At 36.5% G+C, this 26,387-nt stretch overlaps 1 protein-coding gene and 1 long non-coding RNA gene across 2 annotated transcripts; both read left to right on the forward strand.

Moving 5' to 3' along the window:
- The first annotated feature begins 5,236 nt into the window (after window positions 1–5,236).
- Window positions 5,237–25,339, forward strand: LOC127878503 (glutathione hydrolase 1 proenzyme-like). Its single transcript, XM_052425033.1, has 10 exons — window positions 5,237–5,412; window positions 6,587–6,687; window positions 7,267–7,459; window positions 11,108–11,271; window positions 13,674–13,823; window positions 14,360–14,514; window positions 16,641–16,831; window positions 17,183–17,423; window positions 17,779–17,892; window positions 25,193–25,339. The coding sequence occupies exons 1-10, from the start codon at window positions 5,237–5,239 to the stop codon at window positions 25,337–25,339; spliced, it is 1,632 nt and encodes a 543-aa protein (XP_052280993.1).
- On the forward strand, window positions 18,896–20,431 carry LOC127876219 (uncharacterized). The gene is made up of 2 exons (XR_008047737.1): window positions 18,896–19,623; window positions 19,926–20,431. It is a non-coding gene; the product is annotated as an uncharacterized LOC127876219 (long non-coding RNA).
- Window positions 25,340–26,387: the final 1,048 nt, after the last annotated feature.

Consider the following 26,387-nt stretch of genomic DNA (forward strand, 5'->3'; position numbering starts at 1 on the left):
GAAGCAGTATGTTATATAAGTAAAAGTATATGTTGTATGCTGCTGTGTCAGTTTAAACTTTAAAATAATATAATTATGTAAATGAACTTCTAAGTATCAACTACGTATTACATATTTTTCAGAAATATGCCTTCTTAATTGGATAATTTTCCTACTACTGAAATGATTCTTATATTGATCTAACTTAGTAAAATTTGAATTAAATCTTTGACTTTATAATTTTCATAATATTATTTTTTGAAATAGATCTAACTTCGATAAACCTTAATTAAATTTGTTATTGACTTGATTACTATCAGATAGATACAACAATCGTAATGTATTGGATCTGTCTTTGAGTAAACCGTATTTTAATTTTGATATTATTATTTAATTTACAATTAAAATAGTCCTATGGAACTGGTAGTTATATTAAATCTTAAAATCAATAAAACCTCATAATATTATTTATGTTTAATAGTCATATATTATTTTGCTAAATTGTTAAACTTTAAAAGTTTCATGTCAAGTTAAATTGTTTGCCTGTGTATACATGCTGATAATATTCTATTCAGTGATGCAATACTTATGATAATCGTGTACATATCATGTATGTTTGATGTATTTAAACTTCTGCTGTATGATTACCGTAGTTCTTTTGATGGCGCACAGAATTGCAGAGCTTTTAAAGGCCGCCGGACATGGATGGACGTGTAGGTAGGGATCGACCCAGTCAACTGAAGTTCGTGTTCCGGTGTGCCGTAATTGTTTTGTGGTTTTGTGCGAAATCAAAAGAACGTGTATCATAAGCTGTTATTTATTCACACAAAAAAGTTCGGTCTGCATACGATTCATTATTATTTTATAATTGCACTCTTGTTATGTTCTTAAAAATATAATATATAGAAGATTTCACCATGTACAGTGTTAGGCGGCTGTTGATTGTGTAAAATAAACAACCCGGCACCGTCTGTATTATACGAACAATGTATGAAACACACGTTTTCATGAATAAAGCTGCCTTAATCATCTACCGTATATAAGGAATCAATTCCTGTGTACCCCAACAAAGCAAATGTTAAGGTCCACTGACATTTTGCAGTCGTCTGAATGGTCTTACCAAGGCGACCCGTGTAATTTCCCCGTGTCTGAAAGAATGTGGGTTTCAGTCAGCATAGCCGACTGGTGGATACCCATCGGGTAATCTACTCCCCTTACAAACAATAGCACAACTTAATCGAACAACTTAGAGTCCTTTCATAATGGAGCCTCCTGCAAAGGAAGGACCCATAAAACTCATAATACACAAACACACAATGAACAATTCACCCATATTGGACTCTCCCATCCTTCTAAATTGGATCAATTTATTTCCAAAATTAGGGATGTCTAGTATAGTTTTTTCTATATTTAGAATATTTCCAACAGAAATTCCTTTAAGCAAACAGCGCAGACCCTGATGAGACGCCGCATCATGTGGCGTCTCATCTGGGTCTACGCTGTTTGCCAAGGCCGTTTTTCTCGACGCTAGGCATAAATGGGTTAAATTGGACTTTCTCTGGTTAGCACAGCGGTTGATTCACGCGCTGATTAAAAAGCATAAAGGGAATGTCCTGCTGTAGTATAATCCACACATCTCCAATCACGTACTTGACGTTTAATATCCTGTCTTTAGTAACGATTGAAACACATTACTGCTAAGAGATTGACTAATATGTATGTGTGCAAGTGACCATGACTCATGGTTTTAAACACGGGTTGTTTAATATATAAAATACATAAGTCCGTGCACGTGACAGGGAATCAAAGTGGCGATCATACTCTTTTTAAATTATGTTTACACACACGTTTAACCGTTTAACCTACCGGTATATCACCTTGGGAATATAAGTATTTTACGTCAACCGCACTGGGTGACATCTAGTCTAATTCATAATCCTGCGAGTGACAATACGTTATAAGCGATGCCAGGCTATTTCAGTTCTTATTTTGACTGTTTTAGTTGCACATATCTGACACAAATACTTGTCCTTGTGTATCGACTAAAATCATGTTGGGTACGTTAGCAATGACTAGGTAACACGCCGTCTTATTTAAAATCGTGCACGTGACAAAGCGTCGGTAGTTTAAAAAGCTGCCAAAAACTGTTTTATGACGGTATTACGGTAGATATTTCTGACCAACAACGCTTTCAGTTGGTATAACAAAAGTATAACAAAATATGTTCCGCTTGATGTCATAATACTGACCACCACGTTGACGAAGGGCAATGTCGTCTACATTGTATTCGTGTACGTGGTTCGCTTCTTTATATTGTAGTCTTATTTGTGATGACATGCTTTTCGACTCTTATATAAGGCGGACTATATACCCTTAATTCGTAAAACAAGATAGTTTCTTCATAGCAACATACTTAAAGTTGAAAAAATAAGCCCCTTATATTAACCTTACTAGGTGACATGCCGTCTATTTTTATATTCATGCATAATATAATTATTCGTCTTAAAGCCCGTTCTTAAAATGACGTCCCAAAACTTTTTCCAGAAGTTCAGAAATCAATGATGGTTCATCAGGACAGTGTTGGTACAGTGTCGCAAGTAAAACATCTATATGGGGAATCCTTAAACGCCGTATACAGAAGCGCAACGTTAAATCTGTTACATGTATAGGTCCTGAAAAATCATAAGGGCGAGTTGAGATAACTGAACCATAATAGTATGAACACAACTCTTAAATCATGGCCACAAAGGTGAAGGCTTTTTTTCGACTGCCGTGTGCCTCATATTGAACACTTAATTAAATAAAGGTACTATTACAGTAATTATTTTGCGTCGTTAGGTTTGTTCAAATATAAAATGGGCGCCTCTCGTATTAGCATTGACATCGTCAAAGGGCATTACAGAAATTGTGTCTTCCTATTTGCTCAAGATATCTTTTATCAAAAATTCTTTACAAATCATTCAAATAAATACATCCAATTAAAAATAGATGAAGTCACACACGAACTTAACGTGTGAAATAAACGGTTCTTTGCATTATAAATGAGAAATTTTTAAGATTTCATTATAATTATATCGATTTGCATAGCATGTATACGGTTAAAAAATACTTGAGCTCCGTAAATATCAAATTAAAACTTAGTATAAGGTCTCGTTCGTCACAAACCCATCTTTCTTTTAACCATTCAACATTCCGTAAAGCGAATTGCTGTCATAAAGTATGTTCTGTACCCATAATTGAATACTGCTTAGTATGGATACAAAATAAGATATTTGCAGATATTTAACAACGAACTGCACAAATAAGTTTTAACTTTAAAAACATGAAAACGTTCAAAATACTCGGTATAAATCATTCTGATCAAGCAATGTCGCTGATAGATTAACGTTTATTGCAAAATGATGACGCATTTCATTGTGTACGGATGTTTTTGATTTAGTATAAATTTAAACGCGTTATGTTTACGAATTAACACGTGTAAATCATGTTAATGCATGAATTAGCCACATCATGTAGTTGTCGCATGCAAAATGTTTATTTTCGAGTGTATCCGCTCCTTTGCGTAGAGTAATGACAACATTTTCTAACGTTTATGGGCTTGTATTTCTTAGCGCGTTTTTCATAGTCCGGAAAACTCTTAGTTGATCTTTTGAGAATGGTTTCTGTAAGAGAAAAAACTAAATTTAGTGAATGATTTAGTAAATCATATTATTTTCAACATTTTAAGAAATTAATTATCCCTAGCGTCCTATTTCTTTAATGTTGTTTATATCTTAAACAATAATAAGATGAGTGCGAAATATTTTCGACTTGAGATAAGGGACCTAGCTCTGCCTGTTTATATCTTGAATATAGAAGGACGTAATTTAATTCATCAGAAGTCAATATTCGAAGAAAATTCCATGTGTGTAACATGACTAACATAGTAAATTCTAAAGCATTAAAATTTAGCGTACGTCGCGATTTGCTAAAATGTCAAACTATGTTTTTCAAAAGTGTTAGAACGTATTCAATTATACGCGTCGGCCTCTGCCGCGCCATTTCTAGTTACACATTACTTTTCAAAGAATTGTCGGTGATGTGGAGTTTCTGTCGATTAAAGAGACGTTTTATGTCGTGGTAAGAATTTGCACTCAAATAAATTTTATAAGTTTTTGAAAGTGTTATGTTTAACCGCACACTAAAAATTTCAAATGCTAAAATTGTACCGTCATTAAATAGTACAAGTCGTAGTCTTTGAAACTGTCATGCTTTTAACGGCCCTTTGTTATTTTACGCAAAATCCTGTCATTTCTATAACACGGGTTGTCTGAGGTGACTGTATATAACGCCATATATGAGCACTCAGTCAGAACACCAAATTGTGAAATGTTGATGTTGTTAAACAAATATTGTTTTTTGGTGGAAAAGATGTGTTTGAGGTGGTTGTCATAAAAAGAATTGCATCAACCACGTCAGTCTTGAGTCTATTCCTTAGCTTAGGTAGTACAGATCGGACAGAACACATGCTTTCACACTGTTAAGTCAAGGAGCAAGTAATGTCAATTGTCGGGAAGAAACGACCATATAAAACACTAAGGCGCAATTGGAAAGTTATGCAATCAGGTCATTATCACGAAGGTAATGTGGTACTGTCATCGGCACCCGCTGAGCAAACAACATATTAACGCATTTATGTTAGTCTGTCGACGATTTCTGGTATACAGATTAACGGCAGAACATGGTGTGCGTAACAACAATATAATATCATCTAATAAAATATTCGGATTCTCTTAAACCATCTGGATACTGGACCAGTATTCGTATATCCGGATATCCGGATATGTGTTAACATTCATATTAATAATGAATCAACTGATAAATTGAAATCATAACCTTAAATACTTGGTATTGCCTGAACTGTATTTTAAATATGGGAGACATTGTATTGTGTAAGGTATCAAAACGATTGATTAAATACACTATCTACATGTTATATTTATTCAATTTAAATTCAATACGATTCTTTGAATCACATTTGTGTCATCTAAAGAAAATAGGCTAACAGTTTAGACATTTACACTTTCGTTTGTTTTGTACATCGTTTTTTTCTTCATTGTCGGCTCCCTGTGAATAGTGTTTCTGTGTTGTTAACATATTGTTTAACATAGCCTTTTTATTTAGTAATTGTGTGTGGTATATCGGGAAATGTCAATGATTTAAAAACGATAGTTTACTGTCTCAAACAGTAATTAGTACAGTGACCGTTATCGGTATCATGGGCCTCGGTCGAAAGAAATCCGAAGACTCTGGGCTAGCAACAGACGACGGAACCACTACAGCGACGTCGCCGTCAAATTCACCGCTATATTTACCACCTTCACCGTCACCAGAGGGAAAATACCGCTTTGCAGCGGTAGCAGCCGACAATGCAGAGTGTTCTAAAATCGGAAAGTAAGTTTTGTGTGATATATGTTTATTCTCACGTGTGCATATTGCTAAAGGTAAGATCTAGTTATAAGGTAAGTGTAATCATGTTTGCTTAAACTCACAATTAATTATGTAAATGTGAGTGTGCACGCCTAGCATCCGCATGGTACCATTAGCTCGACTGTTCATCGTTAGTCGACCTCGGCGTGATTTTGTAGTAAAGATATGATTGCAACACATCGTTATAACTCTTACAAAATGCAATTAAAAAAGTTAAAATGTCTGAGGGGCCATCATGTACAGTCACCGAAAAAACAGACGTATTCCTCATTTTGATTTGAATTAAATTCAAGTTAAGGCTTGCGTGTATCTCTGTATCTGCTAATATACGCTATTAAATGTCAAACCTTATTTACGGGTCATAAAATAATGCTATACTAGCTAATGCTTATAACACTGTCCAATATGGTGTACATAGATATGACAGGTTTAAATTGGCATGTATTTCTGTTAATACTTCATATATGCAATAGATAATTCGCATATCGGGAAGTCTTACAGAACATGTACATTCTATACGATAGAATATTCGAGCGTTTTGTTGTGACATCTCTTTTTCAAAATGCAAATTGAAATAAGCAAATGCGCGATATATAGATATATATATTTATATTTCGCTGCAGTCACATCATGGCTGTACAAGGTGGTAGTGCTGTAGATGCGGCGATAGCGACCACCTTGTGCCTTGGGGTTCACAACATGATGTGCAGTGGTGTCGGGGGTGGTTGTTTTCTTACCTACTATAATAGGTATGTATTGTGCCCTGATAACGGAAACACGTCTTGTTACTTATTTGATTTGCAAACTTTGATTTATATTCAATATAACGGAATCGCGCTAAGCGGAGGTCAGTCTGTTATTTTTGTTTGACTGTTTGGTCTGGGTGTTTAAATGTGCGAATTGATATGCCTTAAATGTAACAAGAAGATTAAACTTCTTCTCTTCAGAGGCAATTCGAACACACAGTGAAGTAAAGAGAAAGTCCAAAATTACTGCTTAAATATCTATTTCAAACTTCTAAAACACTTGTTTATACATGTTTATATGATTTAATCAAGTGACTGAATAGTCTGAATAATTGTTGTCATGTAAATTATACCTACAACTAATATTTTTTTACATGTGTTGTGATTTCTAGAAGTTCTTGCAAGACTTACGCTGTGGTCGCTCGGGAACAGGCACCTTCCATGGCCACAGAGTACATGTTCACTGCCGACAAAAACATCTCTTCAACAGCAGGCAAGAAGTAGTACATTATATCGATTGCATTCAATATTTATGTTGAACCTTACATATAATGCTGCGATGTGAACCTTACATATAATGCTGCGATGTGTGGCATTACATCGTCGAATCAAATTCAGAATAAACTGTTAAATATTGAATTGACAAATTTTATTTAGGAACCAGCATTGTTATTCCAGTGAAAATCGTGGTAAAGATGTTGCCATTAAAATGCTTAATGAATTCTAATAAGCTGACCGTCGAAAATGTAAGTGACTAACAATTACACTGTATAGGTATCTATGAAATATTACAAATGCACACAGTAGTGTATTGAGTTCAAATATAATTCTTGCATTTTAAACATTGTGTGGCAGTCAACTAGCACAATATTTTCAAATATTTATGGAAGTGAAATTTGTGTGTTAAGACATTAAAAAAGTTTAGTTATATATAAACTCCAATTATAAGTAAAATTCGTGTTATAATGTATGAAACAATATTGCAAAATAGTATATAATTAATATTAGAAATAGTTCGTTTCGTATAGAATATGCTTTCAAATCTGATCTCTAAATGGATATTTCCCTTCAGGCGGACAGGCTATCGCCATACCCGGTAAAATACGAGGACTTTATGAGGCCTGGAAACTTGGTGGTCTGTTACCATGGAAACAATTGTTTCAACCAGCAATAAAGCTGTGTAGGGATGGATTCAGTGTCAGCAAACCGCTTAGTGATCATATGGCAGCAAAAGAAGCAGAGTTCCAGAACTTCACTTCATTTATGTAATTAAAATCACTAATATATTTTGGAAGCACTTCAACACTAGCGACGAGTAACATTATATAAATTTACAAGATCACACGTTTATTTCCATTCGAAACCAAAAACTAAAAATATATTGAACTTAGACTCATAATAGGAGATTTGAGTTACATAAATGTAGTATATATTTAAGGAAAAGTAAACCCCACTGAGGTCCCTATGGCATTAAAGTGACTAGCCAGGCAGCCACAAACCGTATATGGACCGAAGCCGTAGGCCGTAGGCTTCGGTCCATATACGGTTTGTGGCTGACTGGCTGGTCACTATAATGCCATATGGACCTCAGTGGGGTTTACTATTTCTTAATTACAGACTGAAACCGGTCATATAGATATATAAGGACCAACATCTCTGAGTTGTAATATCACTTTTTAATGTATTATCGTTTTTTGAATTATTTTTATTTGTAATGCTAATCAGCATAATATGTTATTTGTTGTATAGGCACTTGGTCGCTTGCCTAAAAAATAACAACCGATATCTAACAACTGTTTATCATGATTATGTTTCAGGATTGTTATTGTTTCTGTAGATTTAACGTCTTACATAGTCATTATATATAACTTAATGCTTATAACTTTTTATTATTTCTTTTTTAATTTGCAGTACATTATGAACTTGAGTCAAGTTACAAGTTAAACTTGTAATAAAAAATGTGCGGAATAAAGAACAAGGCATCGTGCATGTCAGCATAATTAAAAAAATATGATTAGATAAATACGTTATTCAATTTAAAATAAGAACTAGTTCATTAACTAGCAAACACTGATTTCAGTAATTAAATGTGAACTAAAATTCAGAATATGTTTATTTTGTTATATTTGTCATATAATAAGCATAATATATGGATACACACACACACATATATATAACGCTTTTATTAAATTTGCCGTAGCTTTCGACCTCTCGGTCTTCTTCAGCGGCGTTTATTTGTGAATAAGCATATAATCTTTAGCGGAAGTGACGTTATATTATCGCACGTAACATTGCGCGCCAATTTTAGTCTTTTGTGTTTAGTCCATATGGTTTGAACGTCCTCAGTTTGCGCTTCCAAAGTTGTTCGATGGTCATCCGGTACTCGTCGGTTCCTTTCAATTTTTCGAGTCCCATGACCCGGAAGTCTGCGACGCTGTGGCCGTTTGTGTAGAAGTGCTCGGCTACCGGGTCGTTGTGTCGAGTCCGTATCCGGGACAGGTTAAGAAGATGTCGCTGGTACAGGGTATCTCCCGTTTCTCCTACGTATACGAAGGTCTTACACCGTTCGCAGTGTACAGCGTAGACTACATTGGTGGATTTGCAGGTGACCTCGTTCCGCACATTGTAGCTTTTGCCGGTGGTGTCGCTGAACTTTTCAGCCTCCATCATGTATGGACAGATTGCGCACCTCTGTACCCCACAAGGTCCGCTCCTGTTGGGAACTCGGAAAAACATCCAGTTGTGTTTTTTATGAACCAATATTTTTTGAAGGATGCAGTCTCTTCTGAATGCTGCTAACGGGGGTTCAGGAAATACGTTTTTCATATGATCTGAAGTGTGGAGTGTTAGCAGGTGTTTCCGGAGAATATGGCCGACATTTGGTAGCGCTCTGGAGAAAGTGATAATGAGCGGTACCCTGGAAGTACTTTTTGAAGGCACTTTCGTACGCAGCAGATTTTCTTGCTATAAACTTTCTTCAGTTCTGTCTCGACGAATCTGCCATTGTATCCTCGCTTCTGTAGTTGCTCTTTTATCTCATCTCTGTGTTTTTGTAGTCCGTCTCTTCCGAACATATTCTTTTCAGCCTCACACCTAAGCCGTGCGGAATGGCCTTCTTCGTAGACTCGGTATGCGACGAGTCCATGTGCAGGTAGAGGTGCCGATCTGTTGGTTTGGTGTATAGGTCTGAAACCAGCCTTCCTTTTCGAATAGACGTCATGGTGTCTAGGAATTCGAGCTGCTCTGTGGAGTAGCGGAGCTCTAGCTGTATTCGTGGATGGATTTCATTTGCAAACGCATGGAACGCATCTTCAGTGCCTCCAAACCATGTGTCCACAAGCCCCAAACATCATCAACGAACCGGAAGTAGGCTATTGGATGTTTATTTGATTTTGAAAATAACTCTGTCTCCCAGGCACCCATGTAGGTCGATGCGTAATTCATACCTAAGTGCGATCCTATAGCAGTTCCTTCATTTTGCATGTAGTGGTCTCCATTGAATGGTGTTGTTATTTAGAACAGTGTCCTTCATTGTGATCATGTCGTTGGTTGGTACTTCCGATTGCAATCGCCGATTGAGAGCTTCAATTACTGCAGCACGGGCCTCTTCTCTTGGTACACTGGGGTAAAGGGCCTTTACATCCAAACAAAATATGATGGTACCGTCTGGTAACGGATGCTGTATCTGTGTTATTTTGCTTAGGAAGTCGGTTGTGTCTCTCACATACGACGGAAGTGACGTCACATGATCGCGCAATTCATTCTCCACTATTTCCGCCATCTTTTCTGTCGGGTGATTGCGGCCGTTTACAATAGTGCGGAGAGGCATTCCAGGTTTATGAAGCTTCGGGTTGCCTTGAAGCTTACCGGAAGTTCCACCGCCGCTGGTGAGATACCTTTTAAGGTCACTGTCGATCGACCCCTTCTTGTATAGGGTATCGGCCACTTTCTTCACTTTGAATTTCCACAATCCTTGTTTTATCATCCGTCACCTCGACGTATGTCTCACTGTCCGACATTTCACATTTCAGCTTCTTGACATAGACCTCCCTGTCCATTATCACTTTCCCCGACCCCTTGTCGGCAGGGCGAATTACTATGTCATCGTCGTGGAGTAATTCTTTGATTGCCTGTTCTTCCGATCTGCTCAGATTATATTTAAATTTTCGTTTTAAACCGCAAATTATGTCGTCTTTGACCGCTTGTATATATGTGTCCAGCCATTTGTCGCGGCTTGCCTTTGGAGTCCACGTCGAGGTCTTCTTTTTGTATAGGTTCTCATCTTCCCTGGTTCTATGTTCTGCGTCTTCTGCATAGAAATATTCTCTTAAGCGCATACGGCGTTCCCACGCTGACAAGTCTGTGAGTAATTTCCCTTTGTCTATTGTTTTTCTAGTCGGTATGAACTTCAGTCCTTTCGACAGCAGGGACATCTGAGCCTCAGTAAATGTCTTTTTTGATAGGTTGGTAACAACATTCATTTGGTTTTCGTCATGTTTTGTCTTTGTTTTTGTCATGCACTGTGTGGTCTGCATTTTCTCCGAGGAAAGTATCGTTTCTTCTGTTGTATCGGGCGTAGGTCTTTCATGCTGCCGAATCAAGTCAAAGTGCTGGTTTTCTAGCCGCACACAAATGAACTTCCGATTAGGCGACCCATTTTCTACAGGGAATCGCAGCCAACTACAGCAACAATTGTTGTATTGTTTCACGTATATGTCTACGTCATATAATGTTGAAGCCGCTAATATTTCCGCCTCTGTAGCCCAAGAGCGAGTGTTGCCATCGCTTTGTTTCATGCAGCTTATGTGTACACCGTGATCACCATCAATATAGTTTTATATATTTATAATATAGTTTAATATAGTTAATATAGTTTTATATATAGTTTAATATATTCATATATATATTTCTAGACAGTTGATCACAAACCCTAACACTGGCAAAACGTACAAAGAAGGCGAAATGATGAAGCTACCGAAATTGGCGCAAACTTTACAGATTATCGCAGACGAAGGCCCAGATGCGTTTTATAGTGGTAGTTTAGCAGACGATATTGTTGCCGACATTCAGGAAGCGGGTAATCGTTCAAAGTATTTGTATTCCACCGAAGGTGGCATCTAACAGTTTAGTCGTTGTTCTTGCATCCGTACTTATTCCTTCCTACCATCCGTGAGTCTATCACTCTTCATGTATGTATGGAGGAAAGATTCACATCAAATAAATTAAACCAAATTATGATAAAAAGCATTCGGGTGAAGCTCAGAATCCATGCACCGCAACTCTCTTGAAATTATATACTTGTTATGCTTTATAGTCATTGTTATTTTGTCGGTAAGTATTGAATACGTTAAGATAAAACTATGCACAGTTATACAGAGGCGATTGTTAGGTTATGCAACGTTCAAGAATCAAATGTGCTATTTTCAGTATTTTTTTGTAGTTATTATCCTTGCTTTGTATCGTCCGTCTCTTGTGTGCGGAAAAACTCTGCAGGTATTAAAGTTGTTCAAATGAACCTTCATGTGATGATAGATGACTTAAAGATGAAATTAATCATTATATCGGTGTTTAAAAATTTAGTATTACAAAGTGCTATGATTTATCGTGTTACAATTTATTATCATTAAAGAGAATGGAATTACACTTAATATATTGATTGAAATCATTGTGGAGAAGTTCCCGGTACACATAACTTTCCCGATATCATTTTTGTTTGAAATGTTCTTATATGCATGCGCATAACATACGCTCATGTTCTTATCTTATTGCAAATGAATTCAAATTAAACGGATCTTAAATATATTTTATTTGAATAGAGTTTATAGCATGTGATCGTTGTCTTGTTCGTTCCACCATTCTAAAACACATGAAGATATTGAGCTGAATCTTTTTAATCCTACAAAGAGCATTGCGAGCAAGCATATAATACAAGTCCTCGCTATCTTGCTTGTGGAGTTATAGCATTGGAACTATTCTCGTGAAGAGAGCGTTAAAACGTTATTTTACTGTGGAGATCGTAACTCAACAGGCTTGAAAGCAGTTCCATGAAAGTTCACAGAGAACACGTTGATATATTGTCCGGTGTACACGACATCGTATGCATGCAGACTTGAAGATGTATACTTTTCAATAAATAAGTAAACATATTTCTTATGTTCTCATGTGTGAATGCGAAGAATACAATTTTGTCTAAAACAAAACTTTAGGGATATTAAATGAGAACATCTGGGTTTGAAGACATGGGTTGATTTTTTTGGCGTTTAAGAAATATCATTTGTGCAGCAAATAAAGTGCTTACTATTCTTATTTCATGTAATATTAACACATAATTTGCAAAGAAAAGAATTTCTGTGTGTGAATGTCAGAGTTTATTTACAGGTCTCGCTGCGTCTTCACGACAGCCTTATGTGCGGACCTCGAAAAGAATTTCTATAGTTGTAATACGTATATATAGGATCTGGCACTCGTTGTCATATCATACCATATTTTATTAAACGAGTTCAGGAATTTTGTTAGTAAGCGAGCCTTTGGCGAGCTTACTAACGAATTTCCTGGACGAGTTTAATAAAATATGGTATGATATGACAACGAGTGTCAGATCTTTTTATCACATGATTTTAAATGAGCAAATTAAATAAATATTTACGCAAACATAATGATAAATCCCGAATGTTGTTTACATTTATTGACGTCATTTCACCAAAATAACAAAATGCGATTGGTCAATAAACGAAAACTAAGCCAATGAAAACGCTTTAAAGTGTTGTATAACACATGTGTAATAAAAAAAATATGTAATGGTTGTATTACACAGGGTCTAGCATGTGATAAAAAGAGGAACGTTTTTATCGATTACAGACAAATATGATGTAAACTGCTGGTAATAATTGTAATCCGGATCTTAACCGTTTATAGGTTGAAGCCCATATTAATCTTTCGAAAGCACATCTGGAATAACCAAATAGTTGTTTAACCCATTTATGCGTAGTGGAATCTCCCATTCTTCTAAATTAGATAAATTTATTTCCAAAATTAAGGGTGTCTGGTATATTTATTTCTATATTTAGAATATTTCTTACATAAATTCCCTTAAGCAAACGGCGCAGACCGTTATGAGACGCCGCATCATGCGGCGTCTCATCAGGGTCTACGCTGTTTGCCAAGACCTTTTTTCTAGACGCTAGGCATAAATGGGGTAATAGAATTAAAACGGTTGATACGGTGCATGATTTTGAAAAGATTTTTAATCAGTGAGATATGTTTGTATCGGCAGGTAAGAGTTTTTTTTTAATTTAGCCTATACCGAAGTCAGTCTTTTGGTACTTAAGTTCATAGTTCAAAGATAAGCTTTCTGTTTGTAGTCACACTTAATAGAAATCGCAAGAACATACAAAAACTACTTAAATTCTAGTAAGACAGTTCGTTGTGTCGTGCGTGTATGTTATTTATGTAATAGTCACATTGTACGTGCATTGGCAGGTGGTATTATCACAAGACAGGACTTGGCCAATTACACGTCATTGGTTGGAGATGCGCTAAGCTTCACTCTCCATGGAAACTTCTTAGCGTATTCTCCGCCGCTGCCTTCAAGTGGAGCTGTCTATCTTTTCATATTGAACATGCTGAATGGTAAATACATGCGTTTCAGTTTACCTATGGCATATTGTTTTCCATGAACAGTAGACATACTGTTGCACATGTTTACACGGTAAATGCTGCTTTAAACAAAGTATTTTCTTGTGAAGGATTGTGATAAATTTTATTAAGTCAATTGTTCGATATGCCACTTTCCTAACTTAAACGCTAATGCATTGCCCTTTCTATGACGATGACCCGAGTTGTAATGATGTGTGGTGGTTGTTTTTTTTTTTTGTAAGAGCCTTCAAGTATTATACTGGACTGTAGACAGTCGGTCGATTTCCTGAAATAGCAGATGTAATTATAGTTTTGTTTTGCTGATTGCACTGGAATTGCATTATTTATGTGATTCAGAATTCATTTTTATTTTGTTCAAATTAAAAAAATACCCAAGAATATGTTAGAATATGTAAAACAAAGTAAAAATTAGCTGGAATACTAGGATAATAATATACAACCTTCTTGTACGTCATCAAGTAAAGAATGTTAACGACAGTCAGGTTATCGATGTCTAAATATTACTATAGATTTCAAGTTGACTCCGGATAGCGTATCAAACGTTGCCAGCGCAACCACTACTTGGCATCGAGTGACTGAGGTATTTAAGCATGCATTTTCTGTGCGACAACAGCTTGGTGACAATAACGTTGGTTCAGAGGCTTTTAGGACGTATGTTGCAGAGGTAATTACTATTTACTTAGTTATTGCATGTCGAGATACAATTTATAAATGACGTTATAATACTTCATTCGAACAGACTAAACTTAAACTGGAGGAATTCCACTAAATATATCATTCTATTTGACTACCAAGTTACATGAAGTATGACTATTTAAGCGATTATACACGATCTTACGAAACATATACAAAGGGAAAAGTTATTAATTATTAGAAAACTTCATAAATAAGTTTAGCAGAAGTGTTTCAATCGTCAGGATTCAATACAATAACAAACTAGTGTCGCTTTGAGGGTAAAACACCCTTTCATGTACATGAACAAGTACACTGTTTTACCACAATGCTTGGTTATGTAGGAAATAGGAGCTACCCAGCAATCATGTTTTATCCGGGTTTACCTCAGTCAAAGATGGTACTGCAAGACGGTACGATTTCGGACTGACATCGACACCAACATAAACCCGTAATTGACCACAATAATCCCGATATATAAAAGTGACGCCTTACATCGCGCTTATAAAAGATATGCATCAGCCCAATATCGGAATTGTTAAAATCCCCGGGCATGCACCAGTGCCAATTAAGCACAATGGCCTAGAGATGACATTCCATCTCAATGTGTTCGATATGCTGCTTTCATTCGAACTCTGATGTTTGTAATTAAATATGTGTTTGCAATTATATTTTAAAAAATAGAAACAAAAATGCTTTCTCATTTCGTTTTGTTTATTTATTTTCTTCATTGGTTTGTCTTAATAAATTAGAAAAATATATATCAAATGGACAGACACATTATATATATGTATGTATTTTAATAAACGACCATCTATGATCCAAATGGTACTGCTTGTTGCAGCTGACGGTGCAGTTAGAATGCTTCATCTGTACCTCGTTTTAAATTGACCTTCGTAAAACACTGCGTATAGTATTAAACGGTTATGTTGATGATTATCCTGAATATTTATGTGAATGGCCATTTTTCAAAGAACCTCACCAAAACATAGACGCGGCTATAAACACAAGCGATTAAGAGGATCGCGATATTGGAAACACATAAACACATATGTGTCTTGTTCTGAGAAAACTGGACTTAATAAATGTGCGTAAAGTGTCGTCCCATATTAGCCTGTGCAGTCCGCACATGCTAATCAGGGACGACTCTTTCCGCTTTAAGGGTATTTTTAGTTTCAAGGAAGTCCCTCCTTACCGAAAATCAATTTTAGGCGGAAAGTGTCGTCCCTTATTAGCCTGTGCGGACTGCACAGGCTAATCTGGGACGACACTTTACGCACATGTATTATGCCCAGTTTCATCAGAACAAGACACCAATCATAATCCTTACCTAAGACAATCACAACCATCACAAACAGGTCCACGCAACACACTTAACACGTCTTCATAAGATAAACACTAAAAGTTAATATAATACAGTCAAAAAAGGAAGAAACTTTACATAATTATTAAACAATATTAATCATAATTTGTTTTGTGCATGTTCCGTGATGTCGACCCCGTATTGGACCGATAACAAACACGTTGCACTAGGCTCACTATGTATTCTGCAATATTTGAATGCAAGATCATTATAGGTGTATTTTGAATAGCTACTTAGGTTGAACAAGAATATTCCCCCACAAATAGTTTTTAAGGTACAAATAACTTCGAAATCAGTCCATTTTCGACCTCTCATTACAGACTACACCATACAGCCAACTTCGGGCCAATATAAGCATGTTTGTTGACAAACGTTTAGCTTTCGTTTAAACTAATCGTTTAAAAATTCATGGAAGTCAACGCAATTTTAAACAGTCAATATATTTTATTTAATAGTTCACGTATACATTCATATTTTGGTTTATGTTTGAAATAAGATCTTGATATGTTGACATTCAGATTGATTTACTTTGTTCTTCATATTGTTATTTGTGACAATGTATCCATAAATAAGTATGTTGACAGATATTCTGAAAACAACAACAGCATCAGACACATAGTAACCTAGTTTTGTGTAAAAGCTGTAAAAGCCACAACATTAATGAATGACTTCTGTATATGATTTGAGTAAACTGGTTAATGACTCGGTAAGATATTCACACATGGCAAATGTTTCATATCTTTGTTTCTTTGAAGCTCGTGCGAAATATGACTGACCCGTCATTCGGCTACGCCCGCAGACAGCAAATCAATGATACCAGGACATTCGGCTCAGACTACTACCACCCGATTGTTGACAGCGCCTGGGAGGATCACGGCACCTCCCACCTGTCAGTCCTAGCATCCAACGGAGACGCTGTGTCAATTACCAGCACTATAAATACGTTGTAAGTTTAACCACCTTAATTCCCTTTAACAAGATTCGCCAGATACCCACGGGTTATTATTCTGTTACATTCTAGAAGATTAAACACGCAGTACATAGATATATTTAAACAAACGCAACACAAAGTCCAATAATATCATAGTGCAATGAGTGTGTGCGGTTGTTTTGTAATAAGCATGCTTACTTTTTCGATGTTGTGTGAGCATTTTTCATACGGTAATAATATGTTTTAAGAATACACGAAAACTTACTAAACGTATCTTAGTTGGGTTTTTAATCGATGTTATAAAGCAAAAGGAAAACTTTCGGTTAGTCCGTATTATAAAAACATGATCGATTGTATTTTTCGCAGCTTTGGTTCAAAAGTGATAGGCGCTCGTACGGGAATTATATTCAACAATACAATGGACGATTTCTCCACGCCAGGGACTGTGAACTATTTTGGAGTGCCGGCTTCTAAGGCGAATTGCATAGCTCCTTGGAAGCGTCCTTTGTCCTCCATGTGTCCAAGCATCGTCATTGACGGGCACTGTAATGTTCGGCTGGTAATTGGCGCCTCCGGGGGTACGCGAATTATAACTGCAACGGCATTGGTAATCGTGGCTTATCTTCCGCATCGAATGTTCATTTCAAACTGTTTAATAACGTCTCTTTCATTTGTGTGCTAGACTCTGTTAGTCACATCAGTTTCATTGCGTGTTCGATCAGTTATAACTGAACGCTGTGTGTTAAGGTAGTTTAAGATAACAATCAATCAAATGGGTAATGTACTTCATATTCAATAAATGTAAATCGAACTGAAATAGCAAACTGCCAAACACTGACAATATTGTTATCAACATTTAAATGGCATAACGGTGTGTTTGCGTATTTGGTTTATTAGTTTCTTATATAAGGTTTAGAGTTCAATGCAAATTTATGAATATCGTTCTATACGTGTGTTACTAGGCGACCATAGAAGCACTGCAGTTTAAATGGGGAATCAAAGAGGCTATCGACTACCCGCGTATTCATCATCAGTTGTTTCCACAAGAACTAGAAGTGCATAGAGGTTTCCCACAGGTATGCTTTTGTTTACAATTTACAAATTTCAAACGACCACATGTGCTTTATATGATTGTATTGATTCAGCTGAAAAATAACGACAGGCAGCAGTGCTTTGCAGGGCCTGATCCAGAGTGGACACACCTGGGGGGGGGGGGCACAAAGCTTGTTCTACAAAACAAATGTGAGGCGGGGGCGGCAAGAAGTCTGTGTACGTAATATCGGTGCATTCAACATAAAGAAGTTAAATGAAACGCTGTGTTTTAAATATGTTTAATTTTTATTAAAATTGTGATTCACTTTCAACAGTTCAACAAGTAACAAATACACAAAAACATCAAAGACAATTAAAGCACTCCTAAACTGATAATTTTTCCCCGAGAACAACAAACTGCGATTGAAAAAAGTGTAAATAGAAGAACAAAAATGGAAACATTTCATAAAACAAATGAGTCCTTTTCTTCATTATTTAATTAAGGTTACATTATCCTAAACGGAAGTGGAATTTGGGGGGTTACATGCAGTCGGTTTGCTACTAAGTACATATGATGCAGGTCCTGGTGCATAAGATTTTAAAAATGTATCTGAAATGAAGAGTTTAGGTGTCAGTTTAAAGGTACATGTGTAAGTCACAGGGCAAAAGGCCTGATTTGTGCATTTCTTTGTATGTTAGTGGTTGCCAGCCTCAATAGTAGGGCATGGTTTTTGCCTTCAAATGGCAGTGCCGGTAGCTGTCAAAACCGGTTCATATGTTCTAAGGTAATTATTTTGAGTTACACCGTATAGAATTTTTTCAAATGCAGTTTTTTTGTAAGTTTATGAAACCACCTTTCCAGTCATGTATAGTTATATATTGGCTTATCGCTCGGTCATGGTGAAATTTGAGATCAAAGATTGCGAATTCTATATATAACAAAGAAGGAAATTAATTGGGCATGTGTAACCTTTAAGAACTTCCGACCAAGTTAGTCGTCTTCCAGAATGTTGACAATTTACCATCAAAAACTATCTGTATTGCAAAACATAACTACCAGATGTCATTTTGACCCAATTAAGGGCTGTTTGCAATTGGGCTGTTGCACTTGGGGTCCTAAGGGGGGTAAATGCTTGAAAATCACTCCGAAACCTGTTCCGAAGACACATTCTAAGACTACGTAAACACTCGGTATTGTTTTTCAGTGACATTTTGACATTAATTTGCATCAATCTCAATAATGAACCTAATTCCTGTCTTTATTTCATCTGTATTTATTGCTATTGTTTACTTTTAGCCTTTTACTATTTAAAATGTAATGTGTGTTGTTTTTCCATGCAAGCAATTTTGGACCGACACTGCTATCTGCCTTCGCTTTCAATCCCGCCAGGCAGATCTACTCAGAATAACACTACTTTGCCTTATTTTTCCTGTTTGGATATCTTGCTGAGTTCAAGTTAAATCAAGTATTCAGCTGAAAACACAAAAAGGATAATAATATTATGCTTTCTTTCTTGGAACGATGTTGTTGTGATAGACCGTGCGTGAAAAACAGCAGGGAATCTGTATTTAAGTGACCTCAATATTATACGTAAACCTAAATGTACATTTTTAGGTGGTGTCGGAATTAGTCTATAGCTCTGCCTGAACTGCTGTCCAATTGGTTTACAAGTCCGGCTGAAGTGACAGGCCATCAAAAACTGCACAGTATGACTGATTCGGAGACGGCCCTCAACACTCGCCCAGTCGTGTCGAGAGGATCGGTGTCTTTGCAGGTTAGTACGCTGTTATTTTCAATGAAATCTATTGTAAAATGATTTCTTTGATATCATGGCACACTTTTGTCACCAAAATTAGGCAAATTGTTGTTTTTTACAATTACTGCAGCTCTGAAACCACATTTTGTGGCGATAACTTTGCCAGTGTGCCCGACAATGTGATGCCGGCGTGGTGACTTATCCGTTTACAGTAAATAAAGCCACACAGACTATTGAAAGCTTACTCTAATTGTATCTCACTTACATAAGTTAGCACCGTAATGGGTAAATGTGCACTAAACAACTTTTTGTTTTCTCAGATTACACGGAATTGAGCACCCGGGCCAGACTGACACTTTCCGGAGCCTGTCCGAGACGGAACTCGAGCCGAGGAATCATAGGTCCAGGTGTGACAGAAAACTTAAAGCTCATGTCTGACGATGACTTTTTTTGCGTCAGGAAGTAAAGTGTGTTGTTTTCCCATGCAAGCAAGCCCTTTTGTTGGGTCAAATGACATCAGAAATGCTGCTTCTACATGGATTTTACCTAAAATGTGCCAAAAAATATATAAAAAGTTTGTTCGGATCTTGTTCAAAACCTGCTATGATGCACATATAATGCCATTGATGATTTGTTTTCACTTATTAAGTCATATGTTACATCTGCTATGCTATTAGAATCGAAAGTGATGCCTTGTATGGAGTCTAAGTGCTGTCTGTATGATGTAACCAAGGTCGGCTTTTCTACCTTAATTCTTGACGCGAAACGCTGTTACGCGTGACGCTTTCAACGTCAACTTTAATGAATAAATCTGTGTGTCATGGTACTGGAACTTTGTGATCTTTTTTAAAACAGATTATACCTATGGAAAAAGTGCCTTTAATTCAAATTTGAAGGGGTTGGGTTCCCTTATAGGTTACATTATCCTAAACGGAAGTGGAATTTGGGGGGTTACATGCAGTCGGTTTGCTACTAAGTACATATGATGCAGGTCCTGGTGCATAAGATTTTAAAAATGTATCTGAAATGAAGAGTTTAGGTGTCAGTTTAAAGGTACATGTGTAAGTCACAGGGAAAAAGGCCTGATTTGTGCATTTCTTTGTATGTTAGTGGTTGCCAGCCTCAATAGTAGGGCATGGTTTTTGCCTTCAAATGGCAGTGCCGGTAGCTGTCAAAACCGGTTCATATGTTCTAAGGTAATTATTTTGAGTTACACCGTATAGAATTTTTTCAAATGCAGTTTTTTTGTAAGTTTATGAAACCACCTTTCCAGTCATGTATAGTTATATATTGGCTTATCGCTCGGTCATGGTGAAATTTGAGATCAAAGATTGCGAATTCTATATATAACAAAGAAGGAAATTAATTGGGCATGTGTAACCTTAAATCAGACTCCAAAATACAAGGCAGTTTCATTTTTCTTGGATTCTGCCTTGCAAATTGTTGGGCAATTTTACTAAGGTTTACATCAATATCTCTGTGAACTGACATAAGACACAGACCAGTGAGTCTTTCTTCCCCCATTGTTGAGTTGGAAGGTGGACTCTTACAGTCATCTTCATGATGAGTTCTGAAAATTTAAGAGAGTGAGTGTTTAGAAATGCGAAATTCATTTAAATTGACTACGCAAACATATCATTTAAAAACATACATTAATACTGTTGGTCTGATAAATATTTCAATAACCATAGTTTATCAGAGCTTATAATATAAAGCGTGATATAATGTAAATATTATTAATTGAAAATGCAAAAGCTCAAAAAAGTGCACAAAACGTTTGATAGAATTCAATAATTTTAATGAAATTAATATATTCAAGGTGTATACAGAGCCGAACAGGCATACAATGTATATCATTGTATGGGCTTTATTTATTATCTATCAGTATAAAAAAATGTTTATAAATTTACACTTAATCTTTTTGTTCTTTTATTTCAATATTTTAGAGTTTAACAAAAAACATACTGAATAATCTTAGCGCAATAAACGCATTATACAATTATTTTAAATAAATTCTTACCTTAGACTCGACAACTTTTGCTCAGAATCAGACTCTGTGGATTTTGTTTTTTTTTGGATGGACCAAAAAATCGATCCAGCGTTGTTGCCTATCGCTTCATTTTTATGAAGACAATGCCATGATACGCTGTATTATATACCGCAAGAAACGTTTTCATATCTAATGTTCCCATGCTGACAATACAGTGTTAATTGGTATACTTGACCTCAAAACAAGGTTCGAGATCATCCAGACGCTTATTTAGTGTAAACGTTACGCATGCGCAATTAATTTCCTTCTATATTACATATACAATAGTATTATTTCGATATCAATTTTTACCATGATCAAGCGCATACCCACTATATCATCATACATCATTAGAAAGATAAATGCATAATCTTTACAAAAAATGCATGTCATTAAATTCTATGTGTGCTAACTGAAAATATTTACCTTAAAATAGGCACACCGATTTTGACAGCTGTGCAGACAACCATTTTGGGCTCAAATAGTATGACCTACTTTCAAAGCCGGGAACCATCAACACAAAAAGTAGAGCACAAAAATGGCTTTTTTTCTTATTGCTTACAAATATACCTTCAAATTGAAACCAAAACTAACCATTTGCAATGTATTTTACAATTCCTAGGCAGCATGCACTCAACAATGTGTGCTCAGTATCAAACTGACTGCATGTAACCCTATAATCAGGAGTTCCGGTTTCGGGTTATGTAACCTTTAAGAGAACCCAACCCATTCAAATTTGAATTAACGGCACTTTTCCCACAGGTGGTATCTGTTTTGAGAAAGATCACAAAGTTCCGCTACAATGACACACATATTTATTCATAAAAGTTGCCATTGAAAGCGCCATGCGTAACAGCGTTTCGCGTCAAGAATTAAGGTAGAAAAGCCAAACTTGGTTATATCATACATGCAGCACTTAGACTCCATGCAAGGCATCACTTTTGATTCTAATAGGCAAAGCTGATGTAACATATGACTTAATAAGTGAAAAAAAATCATCAATGGCAATATTTATGCATCAAAGCAGGTTTTGAACCGGATTCGAACAAACTTTTTTATTTATTTTTTTGGCACATTTTAGATAAAATCCATGTAGAAGCAGCATTTCTAATGTCATTTGACCCAACAAAAGGGCTTGCTTGCATGAAAAAACAACACACTTGACTTCCTGACTAAAAAAAAGTCATCGTCAGACATGAGCTTTAAGTCTTTTGTCACACCTGGACCTATGATTCCTCGGCTCGAGTTCCGTCTCGGACAGGCTTCGAAAAGTGTTCTTCTGGCCCGGGTGCTTAATTCCGTGTAATCTGAGAAAACAAAAGGGTTTTTTGTGCACATTTACCCATTACGGTGCAAACTAATGTAAGTTAGATACAATTAGAGTAAGCTTTCAATAATATTTGTTGCTTTATTTGCTGCAAATGAATAATTCACCACGCCGGCATCACATTGTCTGGCACACTGGCAAAGTTATCGCCACAAAATGTGGTTTAAGAGCTGCAGTAAATGTAAAACACCCAATTTACCTAATTTTGGTGACAAAAGTGTGCCAGGATATAAAAAAAATCATTTTACAACATATTTAATTGAAATTAACCTGCAAAGACACCGATCCTCTCGACACGACTGGGCGAGTGTTGAAGGCCGTCTCCAAATCAGTCATGCTGTACAGTTTTTGATGGCCTGTCACTTCAGCCGGACTTGTAAACCAATTGGACGACAGTTCAGGCAGAGCTAAAGACCCATTTCGACACCGCCTACAAATGAACACTTAGGTTTACGCATAATATTGAGGTCACTTAAATACAGATTCCCTGGTGTTTTTCACACAGGGTCTATCACAAAAACATTCTTCCAGGAAAAAAAAAGCATAATAGTATTAGCATTTTTGTGTTTTCAGCTGAATACTTGATTTTACTTAAACCCTGCAAGTTTTCCAAACAGGAAAATAAGGCAAAGTAGTGTTACTCTGAGAAGATCTGCCTGATAGGCAGATAGCAGTGTCGGTCCAAACTGGGCAGGCATTTTTAACAGTAAAAGGCTCAACAAGTAAAAAATAATAATAAATACAGATGAAGTAAAGACATGCATTAAGTTCATTATTGAGATTGATGCAAATTAATGTCAAAATGTCACTGAAAAACAATACAGAGTGTTTAAGTAGTCTTAGAATATGTCTCCGGAACGGGTTTCGGTGTGATTTTCTAGCATTGACCCCCCTTATGACCCCAAGTGCAAAAGCCCAATTGCAAACAGCCCTAATTTGGGTCAAATGACATCTGGCAGTTATGTTTTGCAATACACAGAGTTTTTGATGGTCAATTGTCAAAATTCTGGCAGACGACAAATAATGCCGGATGTGCTTAAAGGTTACGCATGCGCAAATAATTTCATTCTATATTATATATAAAATAGTTGAAGTTCGATATCAATTTTTACCATGACCAAGCGCATACCCACTATATCATCATACATCATTGGAAAGATAAATGCATAATCTTTTAAAAAAATGCATGTCATTAAATTCTATGTGTGCTAACTTAAAATATTTACCTTAGAATAGGCACACCGATTTTGACAGCTGTGCAGACAACCGTTTTGGGCTCAAATAGTATGACCTACTTTCAAAGCCGGGAACTATCAACACAAAAAGTAGAGCACAAAAATGGCTTTTTTCTTATTGCTTACAAATATACCTTTAAGTTGATACCAAAACTACCCATTTGAAATGTATTTTACAATTCCTAGGCAGCATGCACTCAACAATGTGTGCTAAGTATCAAACTGACTGCATGTAACCCTAAAAACAGGAGTTCCGGTTTGGGGTAATGTGACCTAAATGATAGACGCTTAATGTTACCCAGACGCTTACAATATCTGCCAAAAAGAGAGCATATCGCACTAAAGAGATTCTTGCGACGGTGATAATCGAGTTTAAACGTACAACAGGTGCCCCCCACCCCCCCCCCCCCCCCCCTGTGGATAGTAGACAGTAAGGTTGGAAGGGGCATGTCTTCCGTCGGAAATTGGGTAAATCGGAACATCTGGCCAACTTTGTTTAAAAAAAAATACAAAAAAGAATGCTTGAGCTGCTGGGGGGGGGGGGGGGGGGGGGGGGGGCTCGTGCCTGCTTTGGGCTTGAATTTGAGTTTTTAATTTTTACTTTCGCTGCGAGTGTATGACCGCTTGCATTCACCCCCGGAACTGTGAATGCTTGTTATGTATAGGAGTTGGGATTTTGCAATCGGAAGTGGACAAAAATGTAAAATATGATTTCACGAGTCTTAAAATATATGAAGTACATGAAAGGTACTGTGCAAAAATATCCTCCATTTTTTTAGATTGTTAGAATAAAAAAAGGCTTTTAATAAAACTTGCACGAACCTCTGTTTCTTCTATATTGACTTCGAAACATGTCAAACAGCTGTTTTTGGAATCGACAATTTATTTACTATAGTACCCCATAATCCGATATACAGTGTTGAATATAAATTAAAATGAAGATAACATATACATTTATAAATAAATAAATACATATTTTAAAGCATTTCTTTTTAGGTTGTAATAGACGGTTTGAAAGCCATTGGTCACAGCGTTTCGGTGGTATCAGGCGCAAATAGCACGTGTCAAGGTATCTTGCGTCAGGAGAACTTCATCATGGCTAATTCCGATTACAGAAAATACGGCAAACCCGATGGATATTAATATTCTTTACATTTCATTAAATTGAAATCAGCCTAGCCAAAAATAGCGTTGGAACTATCACCTTTATTGAAAATCACGTTTCACACTATTTATGTGTATGTATCTAATTGTGAATGTTCTTCTTAATAAAAACGAGTTTGAATGTGTATAGGCACAAGTTATAACTTTATCCAACACAGTGTTCACATTGGCGTTCATACCCTTATTGCAAACCACATACAATTGGACCTTAAGCAAATATATTTACAGTTTTATATTCACAACGGATCCAATTTCACAAACTTGTCAATACCTTGTTCAAAAACAGTATTGTTCTCTGTTAAGATGTTGAAAATGTGTCGATGTCTTTATGTTGGTGTTGTTTTTAAACGATTTACCATGTCTAGATACTAGGAGATATAATATTACAAGTTCATATAAGGAAACAGATTCAGCTAGCAGTTGATAATACACTGACTGTTCAACTGTATACAATATGTGTTGCTTTTGAAAAATTACATTAAGACATGTGGTGTATCTTTTCAGTATATATATATATTTGTTGGCATATCGATTTTTTAATTAATCAACTAAATAACATGAGGTTTCATATACTTTGTCATACCACCGCATTGAAATATGTCTGATATAACGTTGCCTGATATATTTTTTATATCACGGTCAACAGGAAGTTCTTATATCAGTCATGTGTTGGAGGGTCATATTACTCGGAATCAACTATAAACTAATTAAGAAATAGTAAACTCCACTGAGGTCCCTGTGGCATTATAGTGACCATCCAGGCAGCCACAAACCGTATATGGACCGAAGCCGTAGGATGATTCGTAGCGTAGACTTTTTTTTAACGCAGTCACACTATTTCCCGGTGCCGCCACGGTTGAAGCCGGTCAACAGCCCGGCAGAGTCCCTGTCAACCCGGACTGGCTACGGTTTATCCCGGCCAAGCCCCGGTTGTCGACGGTAGTGCCCTGGTGAAAGCCGGCAGCGTCCCGGCATAGCCCCGGTTGTCGCCGGTAGCGCCCCGGTGAAAGCCGGCAGCGTCCCGGCA

Source organism: Dreissena polymorpha, chromosome 4 (assembly GCF_020536995.1).
Source record: "Dreissena polymorpha isolate Duluth1 chromosome 4, UMN_Dpol_1.0, whole genome shotgun sequence".
Taxonomy (NCBI): Eukaryota; Metazoa; Mollusca; class Bivalvia; order Myida; family Dreissenidae; genus Dreissena; species Dreissena polymorpha.